The sequence below is a fragment of the Rhinichthys klamathensis genome, unplaced genomic scaffold, assembly GCF_029890125.1.
Source record: "Rhinichthys klamathensis goyatoka isolate OS25496 unplaced genomic scaffold, OSU_Roscu_1.1 h1tg000068l_1, whole genome shotgun sequence".
In the NCBI taxonomy this organism is placed as follows: domain Eukaryota; kingdom Metazoa; phylum Chordata; class Actinopteri; order Cypriniformes; family Leuciscidae; genus Rhinichthys; species Rhinichthys klamathensis.
In genome coordinates, this window is record NW_026606611.1 from 5,839,733 (window position 1) to 5,862,258 (window position 22,526).

At 38.9% G+C, this 22,526-nt stretch overlaps 1 protein-coding gene across 2 annotated transcripts; it reads right to left on the reverse strand.

Annotated features, from left to right (window-relative positions):
- Window positions 1-6,909: 6,909 nt before the first annotated feature.
- Window positions 6,910-19,322, reverse strand: g3bp1 (GTPase activating protein (SH3 domain) binding protein 1). 2 transcript variants are annotated; one of them, XM_056250378.1, is made up of 12 exons: window positions 19,164-19,322; window positions 17,942-18,058; window positions 17,732-17,813; window positions 17,475-17,648; window positions 11,047-11,137; window positions 10,849-10,939; window positions 9,033-9,243; window positions 8,814-8,915; window positions 8,297-8,414; window positions 7,920-8,048; window positions 7,716-7,825; window positions 6,910-7,622 (listed from the first exon to the last, which is right to left on the reverse strand). In XM_056250378.1, the coding sequence occupies exons 2-12, from the start codon at window positions 18,034-18,036 to the stop codon at window positions 7,392-7,394; spliced, it is 1,434 nt and encodes a 477-aa protein (XP_056106353.1). In that variant the 5' UTR covers window positions 18,037-18,058; window positions 19,164-19,322; the 3' UTR covers window positions 6,910-7,391. The 2 variants fall into 2 exon arrangements, with proteins under 2 accessions (XP_056106353.1, XP_056106352.1); XM_056250377.1 differs by having other exon boundaries at window positions 8,273-8,414.
- Window positions 19,323-22,526: the final 3,204 nt, after the last annotated feature.

Here is a 22,526-nt window from a genome sequence, read left to right on the forward strand (position 1 = left end):
GTAATTGATGGCACATTTATGATTTTTTTATTCCATTTATTTGATCAATCATTTATTGGTTTCAATGGCCAGGCATCATGGTAAATTTGAAGGGCTATTTTTGATTCTTAACATCAAATCTTCTCCCTCAAATGAATCGGCTTGTGATAAAGTGCTCAAATGTGTGATCTGAAAACTGGTTTATACCTCACCGGTGAAGACACTGGGTTACACTATATATTAGACCTCGCTGTATGATACGTTAAGCAGAAGCTGAGTTCTACTCGAGAACATTGTAATGTGAAACGCTATCTACATGCAGCACAATGTAGCAAGAACACATTTCACACATCATTTGAATGTTCACACGTGATGAATTGTGCTGAAAGGAGTGTTCACGACTGGATCTGTAACATTACAAACGATATAAATCATTGTTGTTTCATTCTTCCGGCAGGTCCTGTCTGTGTGAGACTGATAGAGGCACACGATGTATGATATACATCACAGTGTACAGTGTGGAAAGTCATAAAGTTGCTTTATACACTCGATGTGCTCATTCTTGAAATGGGAAACGCAAATATGTAGTCAAAAACACATTTAGAGAACATTTGTAGAAAAATACGTTCAGCTTCATGTCGCTGTTAATGAGTGATTTCTTTCTTGATGAACCCTGCTTAAGGCTATTGACGATGTTGCTGGACTGTCCCGTGTGTGAATGACAGCAGTGACGCCCCGGGCCCTCACACACGCAATACACACATGACGAGTTATAACAAATAATACTGGCTCGGGAACACAAGGACAATGTGATGTGAAACATGTGCTATATGCAAATACGATTTGTTATTTGGCTTAATAATCATGAAAATGTCCTGATGATTTCTGAATCTTATTTTGAGGCATGTTTCTTTTGTGTGTGTTTGTCATTTGTTTATTGATTTGTCCTGGTTTGATTTAATGCCACCTTGGATTCGATCGCAACTGCCCAGGAAGTGGTGATCTCTGAGTGATGATTGGCATGGCCATCATTTGTAACTTATGTACGCAAAACTGTGGGTAAAATTTTATTTTTGCACAAGTTGGTATGGCCTTAATTTTGGGGTTTATTTGCTTCTATTGTGGATCGGCACAAAGTGCATCTCTTCATTTGCTTCTTGTCATACTCCGAGTGCACTTCCAAGCAGTGGAAAGAACAGCAAATTCTTATTTTTTATGTTCCAATACTAAAACATGGAATTTTTTGCATGAATAGAATTAAATGGCAGATATTTTTGGCTTGTACAGAAATGTGAGCAATTTGAAGAAAAACGGAATGTACCATTTCTGCTATATCTGTATATAACACAATATTTATTGAAATATGTCATAATGCTAAATCTAATTCTATTAAAGGTTTTCTGAACTAAAACATCTGAACAGTTTGTGAGAATTGTGAAATTTGTGTGAGCTAAACTAAGAATCACCATGATCTTTGGGTCAATCGTGTGTTTTGTGATTGTATACCCTAGAGAGAGATTGGGTGGGGGTGGGGGTGGGGGTGGGAGGGAGGGGGGGGGGGGGGGGGGAGCATATAAATATATATATACATACATACATACATAGTGCTCACCGTAAATGAGTACACCCCCTTTGAAAAGTAACATTTTAAACAATGTCCAAAATGTTGACAAGACTAAGTTTAATATAACATCTGTTTAACTTGTAACATGAACGTAAGGTTAATAATATAACTTAGAATACACATTTTTCAGTTTAACTCAAATTAGTGTGATGCAAAAATGAGTACATCTCACTGAAAGTATAGAGCAAAGCTACATTTGATACTACAAATGTCTAATTTACCAAGAATTCAACCACAGGTGAGTCTGATAATAATTTGTCACACAGGTGTCCAGCAGACAGTCGACTATGAAAGAGTGTTACTTCATATTTCATGCTTTTTTTAGTACAGACATTTGTAGTACAAAATGTAGCTTTGCTCTAATACTTTCAGTGGGATGTACTTATTTTTGCATCACCCTAATTTGAGAGAAACTGAACATTTTGTTCTTTAAGTTATATTATTAACCTTACTTTAATGTTATAAGTTAAACAGATGTTATATTAAACTTAGTCCTGTCAACATTTTGGAAATGAAATGGTTTTTCTGTTAAAAATGTATTATTTAAAGATATTGTTAAAAATGTTACTTTTCAAAGGGGGTGTACTCATTTACGCTGAGCATATACCTGACCTGTGTATATACAGGTATACCGGTATACATGTGTGTGTGTGTGTGTGTGTGTGTGTATATATATATATATATATATATATATGTATATGTATATGTGTGTGTGTTTATGTAGATATATATATATATTTTTTTTATTATTATTATTTATATATATATATATGTGTGAATAGTAATGAACACAACTTTCAGGCACAATTGATTGACAAATAAACTGTGCGCACCTATTTCATTGTTTTCAGTAAACAGTTTGCTCCGTACATTCAGTTTAACAGCATTAAAAAGAGAAAATGTTATCATTCAAATTAACTGTGTGCATTTTAAAACACATTCTGTTCTTCGTTCATGCAAAGACGGTAATATCTGAAATCCTTGTCCTTGTGGGGACATTTTTGGGTTGCTATGAGGAAAAGCTTATAAATCATACTAGATTCTGTTTTTTTGAAAATGCTGTGATGTGAAAATGTAAAAATGTTTTCTGTGATGGGTAGGGTTAGAGTTAGGGGAGAGAATATACATTTTGTACAGTATAAAAATCATTATGTCTTTGGAATGTTCTATGACGTGTGTGTGTGTGTGTGTGTGTGTGTGTGTGTGTGTGTGTGTGTGTGTGTGTGTGTGTGTGTGTGTGTGTGTGTGTGTGTGTGTGTGTGTGTGTGTGTGTGTGTGTGTGTGTGTGTGTGTGTGTGTGTGTGTGTGTGTGTGTGTGTGTGTGTGTGTGTGTGTGAATCTATTTATTTATTCCAAAAGAAAATGCATTCACTCTGACAATGACGTCTTGACATCTATGTTGAGCATATATTGTAATTTCTGAACTTCAATTTTTTTTATATATACTTTTGTGGTGCATACATTTAAAAAATAAAAAATACAGGATATGCCCATAATAAAGAAAAACAAAATCTTATTAAAGAGCTGACATCCTTACAAGGTTTTATATTATATTAACATTATTTTGTTATCATTTCTAAAAAGCAGTAAGTGAAGAAGTTATGTTACTGCTATGATAAAAATGTGTCAAGTCAAAGTATGATACATATCTTAAATGCAGGAAGCCATTTCATAGTCGTAACAAAACCCCAAAAATATACAAATGAAAATATCAGAGAAGATATAAGGTCTGTTTTGTTTATTGGTTGTTGCAATTTTATATATAAAATATATGTATAAAAAAATGTATATATGTTTTATATATATATATATATATATAATAGATAAATAATAGTAACCAGTAAACTGATGAAATATTTTTCTTTATGGATATATTTTAATGCAGCAGATAAATTGTTTGTCCCTTCATGCACGGTTTCAACTATTTTAGAGGAATGACATTTTTTAATATGGTGCTGTAGTCCTTATTTAAAATTTAAAATTCAAAGTCACATTGAATATTGATATTGTTTTAATATTATTTCGAAGCATTTTTTTTTTTTTTTTTTTAGCTTCATAAACCCCAAACAATTTTTAGAGGAAAGTCAATTAAGCAGATTCAGGCACTGGAAAGTATACACTTTGCAAGAATTTCCCAGAGGCCCTGTAATGGCTGCATTTGAATACATCCATACTCGGCCTTATGGCCATCCTTGCTCAAGCTTTTAAATTATGCAAGTGGATTATGAACCACAAAAGCTCAGTCAATTTGTCCCCTCGCTTGAGTAGTCTGGAGACCACCCGCCCCTCTGACTGCCCTGCGCTTTACAGTGGGACTGGAATTACATTACGGCTGACACTGAAAACCGCCGCGGGGCCCGGAGCCAGTGAAACATGAAGGCTTTGACAGAATGTTTTTTCCTTCAATATATAAATGAGAAATATTTTCACTCTTAGCTGAGAAAAAGAAGTGTTCATTTTGTTTTATTAACAACTTGGCAATAAAAAACTCTGGAGGTGAATTTTTTAAAGGGGTGGTTCATCCATGGAACACAAATGGATAGTCAAAATTGTGAATATATATATTTAATTTCTTTGCACATTTACTTTTTTCTTTTATTTTTTAACAAAGGCTACATCCAAATTACTATTATTTTAATGAAACATTTAAAAAAACAAACATTATTTTGAAAAATATGTAGGCCTAACTGTAGCAGAAAACAAAATCCTTTTATTTTACTTCAGACCTTGCATGCGTTCGTTTTCTCTTTTTCAGAGAAATGTCCACTTAGAAGATGAACAAGTATTTTTTACTTTGTATACACACAACTTTTCCGGGTTTTTTTTCTTCTTCTGTGCCATGTCAAACTGGCATATAATTATTAGGCTGATTATGAGGGACAAGATCGATATGTAATTTTATACCAGTTTAAATAGAAAGCATTATGAATTAAACTTAGCCTAAACTTGTCAATAAAAGATCAATATTCTAAAGAATAGAATACCCTTCTGGTAAAAAAAATATATATATGGTCAAGATTTGTTATCACAGCATTTTTTTCTTTTGTCAAATCAGATTAGATATTTATGTGGTTCAGATAACATAAACATGTTAAGTTCATTGAAATAAAAGGGGGAGGGGTTCTTTGGAAGTCAATGGAGCCCATCTATAATTAGGAACAATTCAATAGAATCTAAGCAAAAAAAAGGAAGATTAGAAATGGGAATGAATTTTTTTAAAGTTGTCCAAGTCCATAGTTCATATTCAAATGGATCACTAGCTTATACAGACAGTCTAGACTGGTCTGTTGCAGAATTTCCATTTAAACGATAATGAAATTAGTCGTTGCGCACATCCTTAATGCAAATACAATGAATTAAGCTTCAATAAGGTTGCAAATGCATCTTGAAAGTACCATATACGATAGTTTTGTGTGACTAAAGAGAGAAAATGTAAGTTGCTTATGTTCTGAATAGAATGATTGATTCACTGATAAGCAGTCTGAATAATTCACCGACTGAATGATTTGGTCGCAGTGGTTCACAGCTTACTAGAGGGGAAGATATCCATTGAATAATGACTTTAATTTCGGTCTGTTCCTCACACAGAATCTCAAGCAAAGAAAAGTCATTCTGACCACTTTTATGGGGCTTTTTTGGGGTTTAAGGCAAAAAAGCCTCAATGGCCATGGGGATTCATTGCAAGGACAAAAGCAACCAATTCCAATTTTGGAACAAAATGAGGGTAAGTAATGACAGAATGTTGCTTTTTGGCTGAACTAACCCTTTAAATAGCTGTGCCGGTGTCTGTGGTGTTGCAGAGGGTCCAGCTGGGGGTCCGTATGTTTGGTGGGTTGTGGCCAGCTGTACGAGGACATCTTGAACTCATGTGGGTCATGAGGGTGTGGGGCTTCAAAATAAAGTAGCGGAGAGAAGCTGCACTTTCCCTCTCATGAATACTAATGCTGGGCCACCTGCTGGTCAACACCCCCCTACATCACTGCTACAGCTAATCACATTCAGTTTATAATGAGCTACAGTTGCGATTGTGTTTTTTTCCCCCCAGTATGATGCAAGCACATGAATTCATAATTAGACCCAATAATCTCAGTAACTCAATCAGACTGAGAAAATGGGAAGATGATTGGCCGGCGTGTGCCTCGGGATAAGGTATCTGTAAAGAACGCTGCTATGGCAATATAACATATTGATATTTGTTGAGAGTGGCAGCACAGTATTGCAAAATCTCATCATTTTGGTGGCTGGGTGATGATGGATGTCTATAAGTGCAAAATTGACTTTTCTGTTATGACCAGTTCTACCCCGGCAGTAATGGAAAAAAGATTGAGCCGATGCTATGAAGATCTTCAGGTGCTGCAGCCTTTAGAAATTACATTTGCATATATATATATATATATATATACACATGTAAATGATCGACACTACGCTAACGTATCTTCAGATATCATCCTCTCTTTGACATTTAGTGAAACACTGTCTGTGACGCCATTTTAACATGGCGAAATACATTGGAGGGGGACGGCCTGTACCTTGTATAATTTAAGTTGACATGAAACGGAAATTGCAATATCCTTTTCTTCCCTATTGTAACATCTGTGTGAAACGGCTTCTCAAACAGGAAAGACTTGGGGAATTGTTTGGATGGCTGTGGTTTGCCATTGCGGTGATCTCATGTGAATGACAGCGCCAGAAAACAGGGAAGAGATTGCAAAAAAAGGGCAGTTAGATGAAAGATTACAAGGGCACCTGACTTAAAAAAAAAAAAAAAAAGGTTAATGCATGGATAAATCAGTTTTAATAAATACTGCAGTTCTCCATAAATCAATTTTAATTTCATGGTGACTTTAACATCCAGGATTTTACCTGCACTTATACCAGGTATTTTAGAGGCAACTTTAAAACTACTTACAAAGAACCATTTAAATTAAATTATTTTGGATGCGAGCAGTATATATTTTTAAAAATTACTTAAATTGTTTTAACCCTGTTAAACCTACTGTATCGTTTGACATGCAAATTTCGATGGTCTATTGTATTATATGATCACATATGCAAACGTTTGTCTAAAAGGTTCAGTAAACTTCCATTTTTAAGCCTTTACACGAGTCAAATAAGTATTTTACATGTTTTCCCTTGTCAAATAATAAATACTTTAATTTTTCTACATAATTGCCACTTTTCTTAATTATGAATATTTTAGTTGTAGTTCCAGGCCTGAGGTCAATTAAAAACTGACCTTATTTATATTTTCCATTACCGTATGATCCCTGTCGACATCTCTTAACCTAGACAAGACACACCCATGCTTCAAAATAGTACATAGAGTTTATTTTGTTCTCTCATCAGTGGAGTTGTTAAAATATGTTGTCATTCTTGATGAAGTGCAACAGTAGAAGGCAAACAGGATTCTTTACATGCTAGATAGTCACTCACACACAACCATGATTTGACATGGCAACAATTCCAAATAAAACCATACTTGCACTTGACCTGAAAGCGGGTGCTAGCAATACACAGGATTGCCCAAGCAGTAAAAACACGTTCCTTTAAGAAACAGGGAGAGAACTCTAAAACCAAATGCTAGGTTTCTCCTTTCCCCAATTCAAGTAGTTTTGTTTTTCTACAACAAATTCAAGTTCAATCTCAGAATTAAAAGGAAGTCCAGATAAAGAAACAAAAATAAATCACACTCCTGGGTCCTGGAGTGAGGGATGGAGACAGGGAACAGAAAAGCCATCTGTGTTAACCAGGGTGACTTGCATCAGCAGTGAATGACGTGGGAGCTGCCTCACTGACGTGGTCCTGCGTAGCGGCCCTCACTGGGTCCTGTGCCTCGGCCGGCTCCGAAACTGGGTTTCTGAGCCATGCCTCCACGGGCGGGCGGTCCCCTTGACCCTCCAATCCTGTCACGCGGTCCCCCCGGGCCTCTGGGACGGATGTCCCGCCTGTCACCTTCACGGGCCGAGCGGGTCTTCTTTTCCTCTACGTTCAGTCGAACATCTCCTCGCAGTTTAATGGGCTACAACACAGAAAAAAAAAAAAGAGGTCATTCTGATGATCCTGCATTAGTCAAAATATCCCATATCACACAACATCTGAGAGTCACACGTACCCGATTGCTGAGGATCTTCTGCACGGGCTCAGAATCATCAAATACCACAAATCCAAAGTTAGGCAGCTTTCCACCGCTGTTGATTCTCAGCTCAAGAACAGTGCCATACTCTGAAAATAAATAAGCAGGTAAGCTCATGCAGGATGAGGATCTGATCTACATTTTTAAAAGTTTGAATTGAGAAGTGCCATTTTCAACACTTACGTTCAAAGAATTCTTTGAGCTCATTCTTATCCACATCGTGAGGTACGTTTCCAACAAAGAGTTGGTGGCTGTCGGGATACCGGACCGTCCGCCGCACCTCTGACTCCCCGCTCTCACCCTCCCGGACCACTAAACCAGAGATTAAACGGATGATTCATGTCCTTTTAGGTTTTTAGAGGACCAGCCACGCTTTTAATTTAACTTTCAATTTCATTGGAGTATATGCTACTTATATGCAGACATGAAGTTCATTAGAAATCAGCTTTGCCAGAGCCAATAAGATTAAGATACTGCAAATTCAGCTAATCGCCTCTTTCGTAAATATTTTAAAAACGGTTATAATGGACCCATACTAGATTCAGTAGACTTTTGCACACCTCCTGGTCTCGATGTTCTGTGAGCAGGAGAGGGTCCTGGTCTCTGGTCACGTGGTCTCTGGTCTCTCTGGGGTCTCTGTGCTGTGGTCTGCGTTTCTGCTTTCACCTCTACTCGAGGCTATGGAGGACAAATCACAAATAATCAAGCATGGCAATAAAGCTGTATATGAAATGATTTAATGCAAAATTCCCTGAACTATTACAAAACTTCCTTGATTAGGATCTACAGTAAGTTGCGTTGTTGGACGAACACAGAACCCTTACACTAAAATAGTGCAAGTACATATTTAACTACTGAGCAATAAGAATTAACATGTTTTTACAATAGGGTTAGTTGCATGTGATTAAACATTTTTTATAGTAATTACTAAAGTAACTACATGTAACAAGGACACAGGTTAAAGTCAGTAAAACCTTTTTACAAATGAATGCTTTTACATTTTAATTTAGAGATAAGATTTCCTAGACCAATATCAAATATTCCTAAAATGGAGTAAAGGAGTGTTGTGACATCTACCTGCGCAGATGTGACTCGGACAACATGTGGAGGGACTCCTGTGGCAGGGACCACTCCTCCTGGTGGGAGATTCTTGCTAGTGACTGAAGCCCATGAAAATGGCTGAAAACAAGAAAGGCTTTAATCTCACCTATCCAGTTTGGGATGACTGTACAGCTTCACAATACAGGTCAATTGACATGAGACTCAACAGACAGTGATGAACGAGTGAGGTCTTACCCGGTTCTCCTCTGGCATGGTGGGTGCGGAGTCAGCAGGTGTGGGCGAAGGGGAAGATCTCTGAGTCTTTTCCTCAACATGAACCTCAGGCTGGCTGACAGGCTCTGGTTTCAGCTCTACAGCTGCTGGCTCAGGCTCCACCTCTGCTTCTGGCTCAGGCTGGGGCTCTGGAGTTATAGACACCTCTTCTTGCGGCCCCTCGGGCTCCACGCTGTAAATGGACAGCCTTGCATGAAACCACAACTCGGTGGTAAAAAGCAACACTTTTTGGAGGGCATCATACCAAATAGAGTCTTGTGATAACAAGGTTACTGAAGTATTCCTTATGTAACAAATCAAAATTGAAGTGCGTGTACTGTAAAACTTAAAATAATAGCCGAGTCCCAAATAGACGCCCTTCTCTTTTACACGGTGTGGCTGCAGGTTTGGGTAAATAAAGGCCGGTCTCAAATAGAGGCCGGGTCTGTTTTTTAGTTTCGGGTTGTATTTAATCTTCTAAAACCTGTCAGATTGTCCGCTTTTTGGCGGCTGCCAAAGCAAATGTTTGTCCCACCAAAGCTTTTTTGATCGGTGAGTGATGTAGAATAGAATGACTGCTGCGCTTGACAGGCCGCATACGAGCAGAGAGAGCGCCCCGGCCGCGCGCGCACTCACGTCTTCAAACAACACGAGCGCTGTTCTGCTCTCTCTCCCTCGCGCATATTAATCAAAATCAATTGACACGATAGTAAAAGGTTGGAAGACCGCAGTCTCACGTGGAGCATTTGGAGATTTTTAGAGATTGGAGACTCTAGGCATTAGTGGTGCAACGGATCATCATTGATCCGTGATCCGTTCGGATCAATATCTTCAGATCGGCACACATGTGATCCGCGGATTGATTTATGAAAAAAAAAAAATTGTACGCATGTTCAGTCCACCACACATCTGTGGTCATGGCGAGCGGAGGAACGGAGGAGCTTGAACGCCCCACGTCATTTAAATCCCCATATGGGAGCATTTTGGCTTCCCTGTCAAATATAATGATGAAGGAAAGAGGTTAATGGATAAAACCGCGACAGTGTGTGTAGTAGTACGTCCGGATTTTGACCGGACAGTCCGGAGTTGCGCTGAATTGACCTAAAAAAATTTAACTTCCCGCATAAAAATCCCGCATATTGATAGCGGCTCCCTGATGCCCACAAATTAGTTAAAATCTCCCGGAATCTAGAGCGCCCATGCGAGACGGAACATACTGCGCGCATAACATACATAGCGTGCGAACGGCAGAGAGGGAGAGAGTGAGAGACCTTGCGTGTGTGCGCATGTAAGACAGAGCATCCTGATTGGCCTGTTTCGGTAACTCAACCAGTCAACCCCCCTAATATCTCTAAAAAATAAGATATTATGCCTTGTGCACTTTAAGTTGATTTTATATATTTTAATTTAATAATTTAAAAGTGTTAATAAGACAAATAAACATAAGTTTTGTCTATTTGTTTGTCTTTTTTGCTGATCCGAAAAATGATCCAATCCGTGACTCTGATCCGAGAAACTATCCGAACCGTGAGTTTTTTGATTCGTTGCACCCCTACTAGGCATACACTCAAAGAACATCAACACGAAATTATGAAGGCCTCTCTCATATAGACGCCCGTCTCAAATACAAGCCGGTGCAGTTCGACGATTTGGGAAAATAAAAGCCCGGGCTATTATTTGAAGTTTTACGGTAGTTTGTTTTGACTTACAACACACCCACATGATTTGCATCCTGCCTTACTCAAGTGATTACCAAATGGAACTATATTAAATGAGCTGAAAACTGAATACAAGTTACCAAGGTGTCTGATCATAGTATCCAGCAGACTCATCCTGGGCCACCTCAGGTGAGTGTACTCGCTCCAGCTCCTCCACGTCCTCCTCAGACTCTGTGAACAACAGGAGATGAATGAAGTCATCTGCTCACAGCAAGAGCAATGGGGAGACAGATTACTCTAAAGATGCCTGCAATACACCAACAATATCAGCTGCTCACCCTCAGGAGGTTCTGAGTCGGAGTCCCCAAACACTTCATCCTGGTACCGGAAGATATCGTTGTGTACATAGAACTTATTTGCAACGGTTCCCTAAAAGATTACAACAATAAAATAAATATAATTAAATTATCTAAAAGGGAAACCATTTGTTGGCAAAAAGGCTAAATCTGCCTAAAGCCATTTTATTACTAAAAACACTTTTACTAATCAAACACTAAAGATCAGAACAACTTGATGCTTCCAAGACACCAAGTCTAATGTTGACACTTTTCAGCAGGTTAATTTCTATTTAATCATCTGTGATTACTGAACAAAGAATTATTTTGATTCGAACAGGTGCTAATGAATCAAAGAATATAGGAGACTAAACGTGAAATGGGGAGGGCATAGACTGGAGCGGAATGCAGAAAATGAAGTATCCCTGCGCATTAAACTTTACTCCACACACACAAAATATCTAGTCAATTATTTCTTAAAGTTAGGGGCATGACAAGATCTTGTGCCACATGATCTCGCGATATTAAAACGTGACATTTCTTGTCTTGGTGAAAAGCAGTCTCACAATCAACATGACTGAGTTGAGCTTGTGGCAAAACCTTTTAAAGGGCTCACATTATATTGTCTTTTACTGCATATGATAATTCATACTCATTTTCGAATGTAGAACTGAAAGTGACATTCATTACATTTAATTTAGGGCTGTCTGTCACAATTCCTCGATTAAATTGAAGGCCTTTATTTTTTTTTTCAATCTTCAATTGCAATTTACTCAATTAATCGGCAAAACACTGGAAGTGGCACATTCAATTGACGTGATCCGCATTATTATACCATTTTCTAAGGCTGCACAAGGGATGCTCATAATTAACTGGTTAACCATTAACCAACAGTACGCATTTGTACCAATTAATACTATCAGTTAAACGGTTGAATTTTTTCAAGATATTTTAAGATGTTTGCTGCATGGTTAAATATGCTACACATACAAAAGTGCATTTTTGAGAGAAAACGGACAAGTCACGTATAAGTCACATTTTATTAGGCTATTACATTGTGAAATAATGTGAAATACCAGTAAATAAAGCAAAATGTTGACTGCACAACAAAACCTTTCATTTGAAAAATATTCAGAACAGAACAAGAATGAAAAATAAGAGTAGCTATTCTAGCCTGGTCCCACCAGACTCTCGTACATTTCATTTGTACAGAGAGTCCGGCCTCGCTCCATTGACGAGCATTAACTTCCTTGTAGGCGGGTACTCTGGGCAGATCCAATAGTTTTAGACTTCAACAGTCACTCTGGATCTGCCATAACCAATAGCTGACGTTTGGTCATGATGTATGACGACTCAAACCACTCAAACTAGCACACGACATCAACATCATCGTTCTCAGCCACTCCCTCTGTTCTCTGATTGGACCAGTAAAAAATTGACCGGACAAAAACTGAAGAACACACCACAATCCCAGACGTAGTACTGAAGGAAAATGAAAATTGAGCGGAGGTACATAAGAGGGAGGAGCCAGGCTATAGCTATTCAAGCATCAAGTCAAAAACAAATCAATTTAAAGTGAAACTGAAAAAGAAACCGGCGTTGGGTTCACGTAGCCTACCGCTCTCATTAGGCACAAATCCAAATGTTTCCATATTTGCAATGTATTTGGATGCCAAACTATTACTTATTGGAAGGTGAGTGAAGTACTAGTTTACATTATTTCAATGTAAAAAAATTCTTTACATACTCAAAAATATGCAAGGCATAGAGATGTGACGGTAATAAAATTCTCCCACCGGTTAATCCACTTGACAACACCGGTAATACAGGTTTCATCGGGGAGGGGGTTTAAAATGTAATATATATATAGATGCACCGGTCACAATTTTCTAGGCCGATTCCGATTTCCATTGAGTTTGACCTGCCGATACCGATTTTAGCCGATTCCGATTTTATTTTTTCTAACCACTTTATTTTCAATAACACAAATATTTTCTATATATTTTTTATTTATAAAACACCATATACTTTTACCCAAACTGAATAATAAAAACAAGTTTAAATGGGTACATTTTCTATAAATATTTTCTATAAAGAGTCTTAATTTTAATTTCTGACATAGCCTACTCCAGTTCTTGTTAAAACACACTAGACATGCAAATTCTGTGCATTTTGGGCACTTTTTGTGTGAAATCATATTTATTTTGTCCACCAAAAGTGTGCTTTCACTTTGAGCATGAGCAGTGCAGCAAAAATAGACTCTGCGCCGCTTCACTCCTGCTCCCGGTGTGAATAAACTCGTTGATTAACATGCACGCCGAAAAAAATGCGCGCCACTCACACTTGAGTGTGAAACAGCCGTAATTCACAAGGTTTCCTACATGTGCGTTCCGTGTGCACGTGTGATGCTGTGCGATGTTAATCATGCACCGCCCGAGTGCATTTTGACCGGCATAAAATCGGCATATGTCAGACTGACTGGCCGGTCGCCGGTCATGACCGATCACGTGAAAATCGGCCAATTCCGGTCACCAGCCGATCAATCGGTGCAGCTCTGAGATATATATATATATATATATATATAAAAAATTACATCGCTTAAGGCGTGCGTACACAGTGCGATTTTTAGCTGTTTTACGAGCTCGCAGATGATTTTTTTCACTCGGGAGAAATCGCGTGTAAATCGGTTATGCTCGCATGTCGCGGCTCGTATCGTGTGCGAGGAAGATACGAGCCGAGCCAAGCACCTCTCGACCTCCCGATAATTTTTAAGCATGTCGAAAAAGTTCGGGAGCTGTCGGCTTGCATTCGTGAGGTGTGTGCAGTTGAATGAGCCGATTTGTCGATCTATCTGAATTTGACCAATCAGGAGCTGAGAAAATCCACAGAAGAAAGTCGAAAATGGTGTGGACTACTAGAAACACTGCTTCAATTAATGTTTTTGTTGACTTTGTGAAAGGTTAACTAAACAGCATCTGCCGTGTTCCTGCTGGCCAGTATTTGGCATATTTCATTCTGTAACATACAGATCTGTATTATGCTATTGTTTTTGATAGTGTTATACATTTCTTACAGATTCTTACACGTCACGATTATCATTGCGTTTGTATCTTCAGCCTAATTTTTTTTTTATTAATGCCGACAGAACAATGTTGCCAGATATTGCTACGAAAAACAAGCAAAAACAAACAAAAACAAAGAAATTATAAAAATCCGAAATAAGTTCAAAGCTTGCATTTTGGAAATAAGATTAATATATCACGAACCACTTCCTAAACTGTGACATTAATCCAAAAAACAAGTCCAGAATACTACTGTCACCTTTCCATTATGTGGATCTGGCAACACGGGATCTGGCACCCGCGATCTCACTCACAACGCGCTCAAGCTCACTCAAGCCCAGTTCACTGCGCTAGCTTCTCGCAGCAAAATGAATTGCAAACGCTCACATGATGAGGTGGTTTAAACGGCTAATTAATCATTCAGAGAGCTTGAAATTTTATTTTTGAATGTGTAGCCTACCGTAACTAAGTTTTTTAACTCATTCTCACACACACGCACAAAATGGGTGACCGGACGTCCGTTTCCCGGTGCTGAAAACGAGCCTATAGCCTATATGTAGCAAAATAATCACGCCTTGTATCAATATTTTATATGCAGTTATGAGAGAGTTTTTGGACGCGGAACTTCGTGCGATTTCTTCGGAATTCAGCAGGTCGTAAAATCGTGTCGTATATCACTGCCTCCGTACGATTTTCGGATAAACTCACTCGTAAAGTGTGCGTGGACATACGATCTTCTGACCGTCAGAATTCGCACCGTGTACGCCCGCCTTTAGGCTATAAAAGAAAACTGGTGCGGCAGTTGTCTTTTACTTTCACTTATTAAACTCACCCTTCGTAGGGAGTTTGATTGACAGGCAATCTGACCAATAATAATCCACCATTTTTGTACGACAAAGTAGTCAGGGGAGTCTAAGATTAACATCGGTGGATTTGAACTTGAAAAACGGTGTACTGACATCTTTCCGCGATTAAAACAAGTCCTTCTGATGTTCATTCATGATTATTTGATGCTATAAATTAACTAAGGAAGAGATGACCGGTTCACGAGCAGCTTTAACTGAGGCAATCTGTCACGACACAAAGAGCCACAAAACAGTAGGCCTTTTTATGGTTTAATTTTCTTTTACTGACCAAATTTGAAAGTTGAGACTTTTTCATATTAAATGTTACCTGCTCGGTCCTGTCTGTCAGCGAGTTGTCAGTGTCCTCTATGTATTTTTCACGACAATAATAGCTCTAAGCGTATACTTGCAGCAGTCTAGCACGCCGTATGAATTGCTCGTAGAAAATGAAGTTAAGGAACAACTTCGATCCATCAGGAAACGCCACATAGGTCGCTGCATTACCAAATGCAAAATTATCGCTGCATTGCACGAAGAAGCCATTTGCTGGAGATGTGTTAAGATAGCGAAGTGCATCCATGATTATTAGGCTGCCGGTATATAATCATCCTGGCGCCGGGTCTGAGTGAGTAATTTACTCTTACCTTTGTTCTTTGATTAACATTAATGACACTTTAAGACCAGCCGCTTCTGCACGACACGGATCTGACACGCGTCCCATTTTCTCACAAATCTTTACGTTTATTTAAGACTTTATTTTACTAATTTAAGACTGCTCTTATGAGGAAACTCGACAAAACAGACATTTTGGCATAATTTGTGTGCGTTATGGTTTGTTCAAGGCCGAAAGAGAACCCGATACTGACACGCGTCTTTCTGTGGGTCGTCGTGTGCGTGTGTGTTACATAGGCAGGACATTGACAGACTCCGGTGAAGCCTCATGTTTTGTCGTTTATGCTGTTATTACACATGCAAAGCCAGGGACAAACCAAGCCAGGGACAAACCAAGCCAACAATTGGCCGCCAGGCAATGTCGGACTGTTTTCGAGCTTCGGCCAACTTGGAGAATCAGCATGTAGAAACGGAGTCGGGCCGTCGGTGAGAGAGAGAACTCTTATTGGCTGTTCAGTTTAGTGAATGAGTCAGTGCTCAATATATTAGCAAAACAGCCAGCAGTCATCAAGACGGTTCGGACAGAAGGCTTACGTCATCCCACCTGAGTGTTCCTGGGCGAATATTTTTAAATAGACAGAAATAGACATATCTTCTTTACACGCAGTCGCAGAACACTCATGCTAGTTGACAGTCAGCTGTAGTTCTCTTAAGCCTGGAACACACCTAGCCGACGATCGGCGGTCGGGCAGTTTTTGTGCGTCGGCCGACTAAGTTTCCTCGGTGTGTTCTGCACGGTTCCGTGCCGTCGGCTGAAATTGGTCCTCGTCGGCTTTGTTTAGGCCGATTCGACATGTTGAATCGGCGTCGGGCCGTCGGTGAAAGAGGGAACTCTGATTGGCTGTTCAGCATAATGAAGGAGTCAGTGCACGAGAGTAATAGCAAAACAGCGAGCAAAGACGTCAAAACGGTACAGACAGAAGGCTGTTCTTATGTTACGTCATCTTACCTGAGTCTTCCTTGGCGAATATTTCAATATTAAACGCGAGCGGAATAAAGCAAGTGTTTAGCAGGATTGATATTTAAAACGGTAAGCACGCACTGCTTTGTTTATGGTTTCTGTATCTGTAGCGTCGGTTTCCCTTTTTGAATGACGAATATAGACGAATATATCTGCAGAAATAGACAGTTGTCTCATTTACACGCAGGCGCAGAACGTGCATTCTAGCTGACAGTCGGCTGTAGTTCTCTCGGTGTGTTCAAGTGCAGCTTTTTCCCACGACGCGAGGCGACAACACAGTCGACTTTCATCAGCGCTAGTTCGTTGGCGTCGGCTTGGTGTGTTCAAGCGCAGCTTTTTTGCCCTGACGCAGGCGACGCGAGACAACAGTCGACTTTCATCAGGGCTAGTTTTTTGGCGTCCCTAACTTAAAACTAAGCCCTCAGAAAACTAATTTTGTTATTTTTAATGGGTCACAGGCACTTGTCCATTCTAATTTAACAATCTTGTCGGTTATAAAGCTTCAGTTGTCAGTTAGGGAAAAAACAAACAAAATGAACATCCCTAGGCTGCACAATATATTAAAACCATTCAAAAAATTATATAGCAGTGCTATTCTGAAATCACAAATGCTGCGTTTCAAATAAATTAATATATGCTCTGCAAGTTTCAGAGTGAAGCATCAGATGCCTGATATTTTCGCACCTGTGAGTACTTTAATGATGGCTATCGATTCACATTTTCAATTTTTACATTTTGCAGGTCTTTCAAATTCAGTCTTTACTCCACACCACCTCACATTTCCAATGGTTTACGTCTTGGCAGATGTTCAAAGACAATAGTTCAGATAATTCACCCAAGGTCTTGTTAACAATTTCATCTGATAACACATTTGTGAAGAAATCTTCATACCTCAGGTGCCAGAACAAATGTCTGCATGAACTTCCTCATGGGCTGCATGTTATTAGAGAGCTCCCCCAAAACTTGCACCACCACTCCCTCGTTCAGGGTGGCATGGGCATCGACATGCCTGATCTTAGTGTGACAATCACGGAAGCTGAGAGCCATCACCTTCTTATGGATTTCCTGTTCAAAAAGAAAAATGACATGGAGCTACTACACTGAACTATAACTAGTATTAAATCCACAACACTTGCATTAAAACTCACAGACTGCCCATAGACTGCTTCAGCTGGTTTGCCATTATTATCCAGACCACCATGTACATAAGAGGAGTTCTTGCCATAAAACCTGAGAAAGATAAATGCAATATGTGCTGTCACATTTTAAACATGCATTTAACAGCAAGGGATTGTGATCAAATTTCGGCAAACCTCATTTGCAAAGAAAATCTGATTATGAAGGCAGCAAATCCTCACCTGTGCAGGTAGTCAGGAGCCTGGTTCAGCAGGGTGTAGTACTGTCGGACAAACTCTCGCCCGACAAGCTGGGCACTTGGCTTCTCCATCACCATTTCTTTGGTCAACTGGATTCAACTAAACGAACAAAATGACTCATTAAAATATTTCATCCACATGTTCCAAACCCATGAACAACATAGTTGTTCTCCTGATGAACACAAAAGAGCTGTCAGAAACATCTTGTTCCTCCAGAGAAAGTCATACGGATTTAAAGAACATGATGGGTGACACAGAATTACCATTTCTGGTTGAAAAACTATAGAGGTAAACTACATCTGTTGATTGAAAACTAGGACAGACCCTTCGGTGAAACTGAAACAAATCCCTTTGTTAAGCCCATCGAGAAGCAATGAGGCCGTTTCATTTCGAAAGTCGATCGTTTCTATAGATTTCAAATTGAAACAGCCATACCCTATATGAACATTACTTGGTTTAGCTGCCCATCATGTAAAATGGAACATTATAGCGTATTATCAATCAGATGAATCCATTGTGAGATGGGCTAAAGTAGGTTAGGCCCGACCAAGACACACCGCGTTGCCATCTTGAGCCCGGTTCCTTTGTGATCACATTATGCCATTTGATAATATAAGAAAAAATATTTATCCAGTCAGATACAGAATATAACTTAAGCCAAAACAATGATTTTCTTAAATCGTCGTTCATGAATCAGGCACGTGCCCAGTACTTTGTCGCATAAGCTTGGACAAGATGATGATTATCAACAGCAAACGATAACATTATACATATGTGGAAAATAAGTTTAAAGAACATTTAATATAAACATCGTATAAAACTTGTATTACAATGTAACAACTCAAACGCGGGATCGCTCTTTGACGGAAATGTCGGCTGGTGGTGAGGTGAACTAACGTTAGCTAAAGCTAGCAGCTTTCTGCTAATCCTCACAGCGTCGAGCTACAAAAACCCACCCAGCGGCCTAACCGCGAGACTTACCGCTTAAGTTCTCGATTAAAGAGTCATATTTTAACACCCGATATGTATTAATATGAAAAATGTTGGAATTGTACATTTTTACCAAATAAATCCAGCACATGTCTATTAGCTGCGCACGAGCTATCGGATTCAGTACGCTAACCGGACTACAAAACAATAAAAATACACAAATGTTTTTTTCTCTCTTTTTTTAATTCAGCCATTTAATTCCAAAAACACTTACCAAGAGGGAATCAGTAATGTGTGTTTGGGTTGAGTCTGAAGTGATTTGAGTGAAGCGCCGATAGCTGTGAAGCTTTTAGCTCAGACACACTGGCAGCAGCGCGTGTGGCGAAGTGCCGGTTTCACACGAGCTCCTACTAAATCAACGGGCCTTCTGATCGCAGAACCCAAACGCCAATCAGATTGACGCAGCGGGTTTGCGCGTCCAATCAGCATTCGTCTACTGAAAGCCCCCCCACATTCGCCCAATTAACATAAACTATACAGACTGTTTGCAACCTATTGAAAACGAGAGTGAAATTATACTGTCTATGGAGTGAAACGAAGGATCAGAGCAAGGTTGTTAGGCCCGCACGGACATGAGTTACGCAGCAGCAGAACGTGTTGATTCTTTGCGCATTTTGTTTGCAAAACTAACGAGTTGCCAGGTAATGTCTATGCACATTAGATACTGTAAACCACAAACATTCAAAAAATAGTGTTTTGGGGGGATTCTTGGGAAGTGAAGAATATGTAGTCTACAGGTCTCATTTCACTTCAGAAACCAAAATACATACATAAGAAATATTTTACATGCAATTTACATTTTTTTGCATTATGATATTTATTTTATTACAAATAAACACATTTCCCTAATTTTTGTTATCAGAATATCAAAATAAATATATTAATAAATAATGTGTGGCAATTAAAAGAAATTTGTTTTAAGTATGCCTATACAGGTGTTTATACATCATAGTAATATTTGTTTTACAGATGCTATGCTATATTAATTTAACTAATTAAAAATCACAGTATGATAATATTGAGCACTATAGCCTACTACAATAGTTATCGTGGAAAATAGTGAGATGTCAGGCTCAGTACTGTAATGACATTTGTAGGGTAATTAATCTCTTGAAAGTAATGTCACTCACAATGCAAAATATTTTAATAATTCAATGAGATTAACCCATTTGGATGCGGTCACACGGGGTTAGCCTATATTTGGTATCAGTGTGCTGGAGAAAACCTTTAGCACGGATTTTTCTAGTGTTATTTTTATATTTACAAATCTGGCAGAACTGCATTAGAGTTTAATATAAATTATGATTTGTAAATAAATATATTGAGATCGTATATTGTCCATTAGGGGGCGACACGCTTCCCATGCATGCAACAATGTGCGTTTGAAAACCATATCTTTGACCATATCGAGCTCAATTGAGCTTCGTTTACCAAAAGCATCGTGAGCTAAGATGATCGTGGAGAACCTTTCTTTTACTGTCTATGTGGAGAACTATTAGCTTAGGCTCACGATGCTTGAAGTTGAAACGCAGCCAGATCATTTGTTTGCATTTTTAAATGCATAATGTAGACTATCTGCCAACAATCATGACTAATAAATCCCACCAATCAACAGCTCTCGTTAGTTGAGTGTTTAACTAAACATTTCTCAATTCAAGATGGTTAAGAGATGAACCTCACTGACTGGTCACTGTTTGTATTGATCTTGAGAAAGATGTAACCGTTAGACTGGACTGCAGGCACTGAGAGTGAGTTAGGGTGTACTCACACTAGGCACGGTTGCCATGAACCGGGCCCGAGTACGATTGTCCCCCCTCCCCACTCCCCCTCTGGCCTGCACTCACATAGGGTTTCAGCATTCGTGCCGGAGCACGCTTACGTCATTATGGTGCGTGCGACGGTTTCGGGTTAAACAAGAAGAGCGGCGCTCTCTGAACACAATGAAGTCCATCGCTCTGTTTTCTTTGTGGATAATTTTGTGTCGTTTGGTCCACGGTGGTCCACAGCCTGTTGTTAAACAGATGCGTCGCCTTAGTGGCGCGAAAATTTTCACGTAATCGTGCTGCTCGTATGAGGAGGTTTGCAAGGTACCAGCTGAAGTGCAGCAAGGACTTTGCAGCTTTGATTACGGACTGTGTTGGTTTTGGAGCGTCGCAAAACCTTGACGCCACGCGTCCTGTTCCGTGCTCCAGCACGGTTAGCGCTCACACTGCATGCGAACCGCGCCCGAGTCCAACTGAACCGTGCTCTGGCCCACCTCTTCCAAGCGGGCCAGGGCCGGCTAATCGAGCCGCGCCCGGGCACGGTTCGGAGCACTCACACTAGTCAAACGAACCGCGCTTTGGTGGTCAAACGCACTCGGGCACGGTTCAAACTGGCTAGTGTGAGTACACCCTTAATCTCTCAAACAAATTGTTTGTTACAATCAACTGGGATGAAAAAATGCATTCATTTGTTCAATGTTCAGAAGTATTCACCAATGTTGAATGCTTCTTTCAGTATGCATCAACACTGACAGATAGAATAATGTATTAAATATTTACAGTAAACATTGACAAATCTAGGTGTAAAAATATATTCAGAAATAAAATAGGCCTATCTATTAAACACAGCTGTGAAATCTTATTTCATATTTTTTTATTAAACAAGCCTATTCATTCTGTTAAAATTCCTTTAAAAGACATGCTTATATTTCAAGTTTACATCAATTACCGGTATATAATTATGTTATAATGTATTGGTCTAAAGACAGGTTTTAGGCCTTGTACGTCAGGTCCAAAATGAACCAAGGCTGTAGATCGAAAATACCAAAGAAAGTGACAGATAAACCTGATATTGAAAATGAGGATCAAAATAGAACAACATATTGAAATCGTATGTTTTTTTTTTGTTTTGTTTTTTTTAAACTGAGTGGTCTATCTAACATTTGATGTTGTTTATAACACCTTATACCATGGTCTGTCTGAATATTCGATTCGGATTGGCTGGAAGGTGAACTCAGTTTAATGCACAGGTAGTTCCAGTCAGTTTAATCACCACTCCATATAAATGCGCTGCTATAATAATAGTGTGATATTGCTCATTTAATGCACAGCTACCCGTGGATTATCCCTTATTCCTGGCCGTTGGCATTAGCTGTCAGAAATCTGTATTTACAGCTATTTAAATAGTTGTTATAATATTAAAAAGTTTTTTTTTTTTGTCTGTCTGTTTTTTTTTATACAAACACTAACATTAGCTCTAAAACATAAAGAAATCACTCTCAATAATTTCCGACAAAAGGAAAAGAGAGTGATAGTGTAGTGTTTAAACGTTTTATCTGTACGATTGTGTTTATGTTTTTAAAAGAAGTCTCTTCTGCTCACCAAAGGTGCATTTATATGATCCACAATACAGCAAAAACAGTACTGTTGTGAAATATCATTACAATTTAAAATAACTGTTTTCTATTTGAATAGCCTACACTTGAATATAGCAGGAGAAGAGACTTCTTTTAAAAACATTTTAAAAATCATACCGATCTAAAACTTTTGAAAGGCAGTGTTTTTGATTAACAACAAACAAAACAAAGTGATTT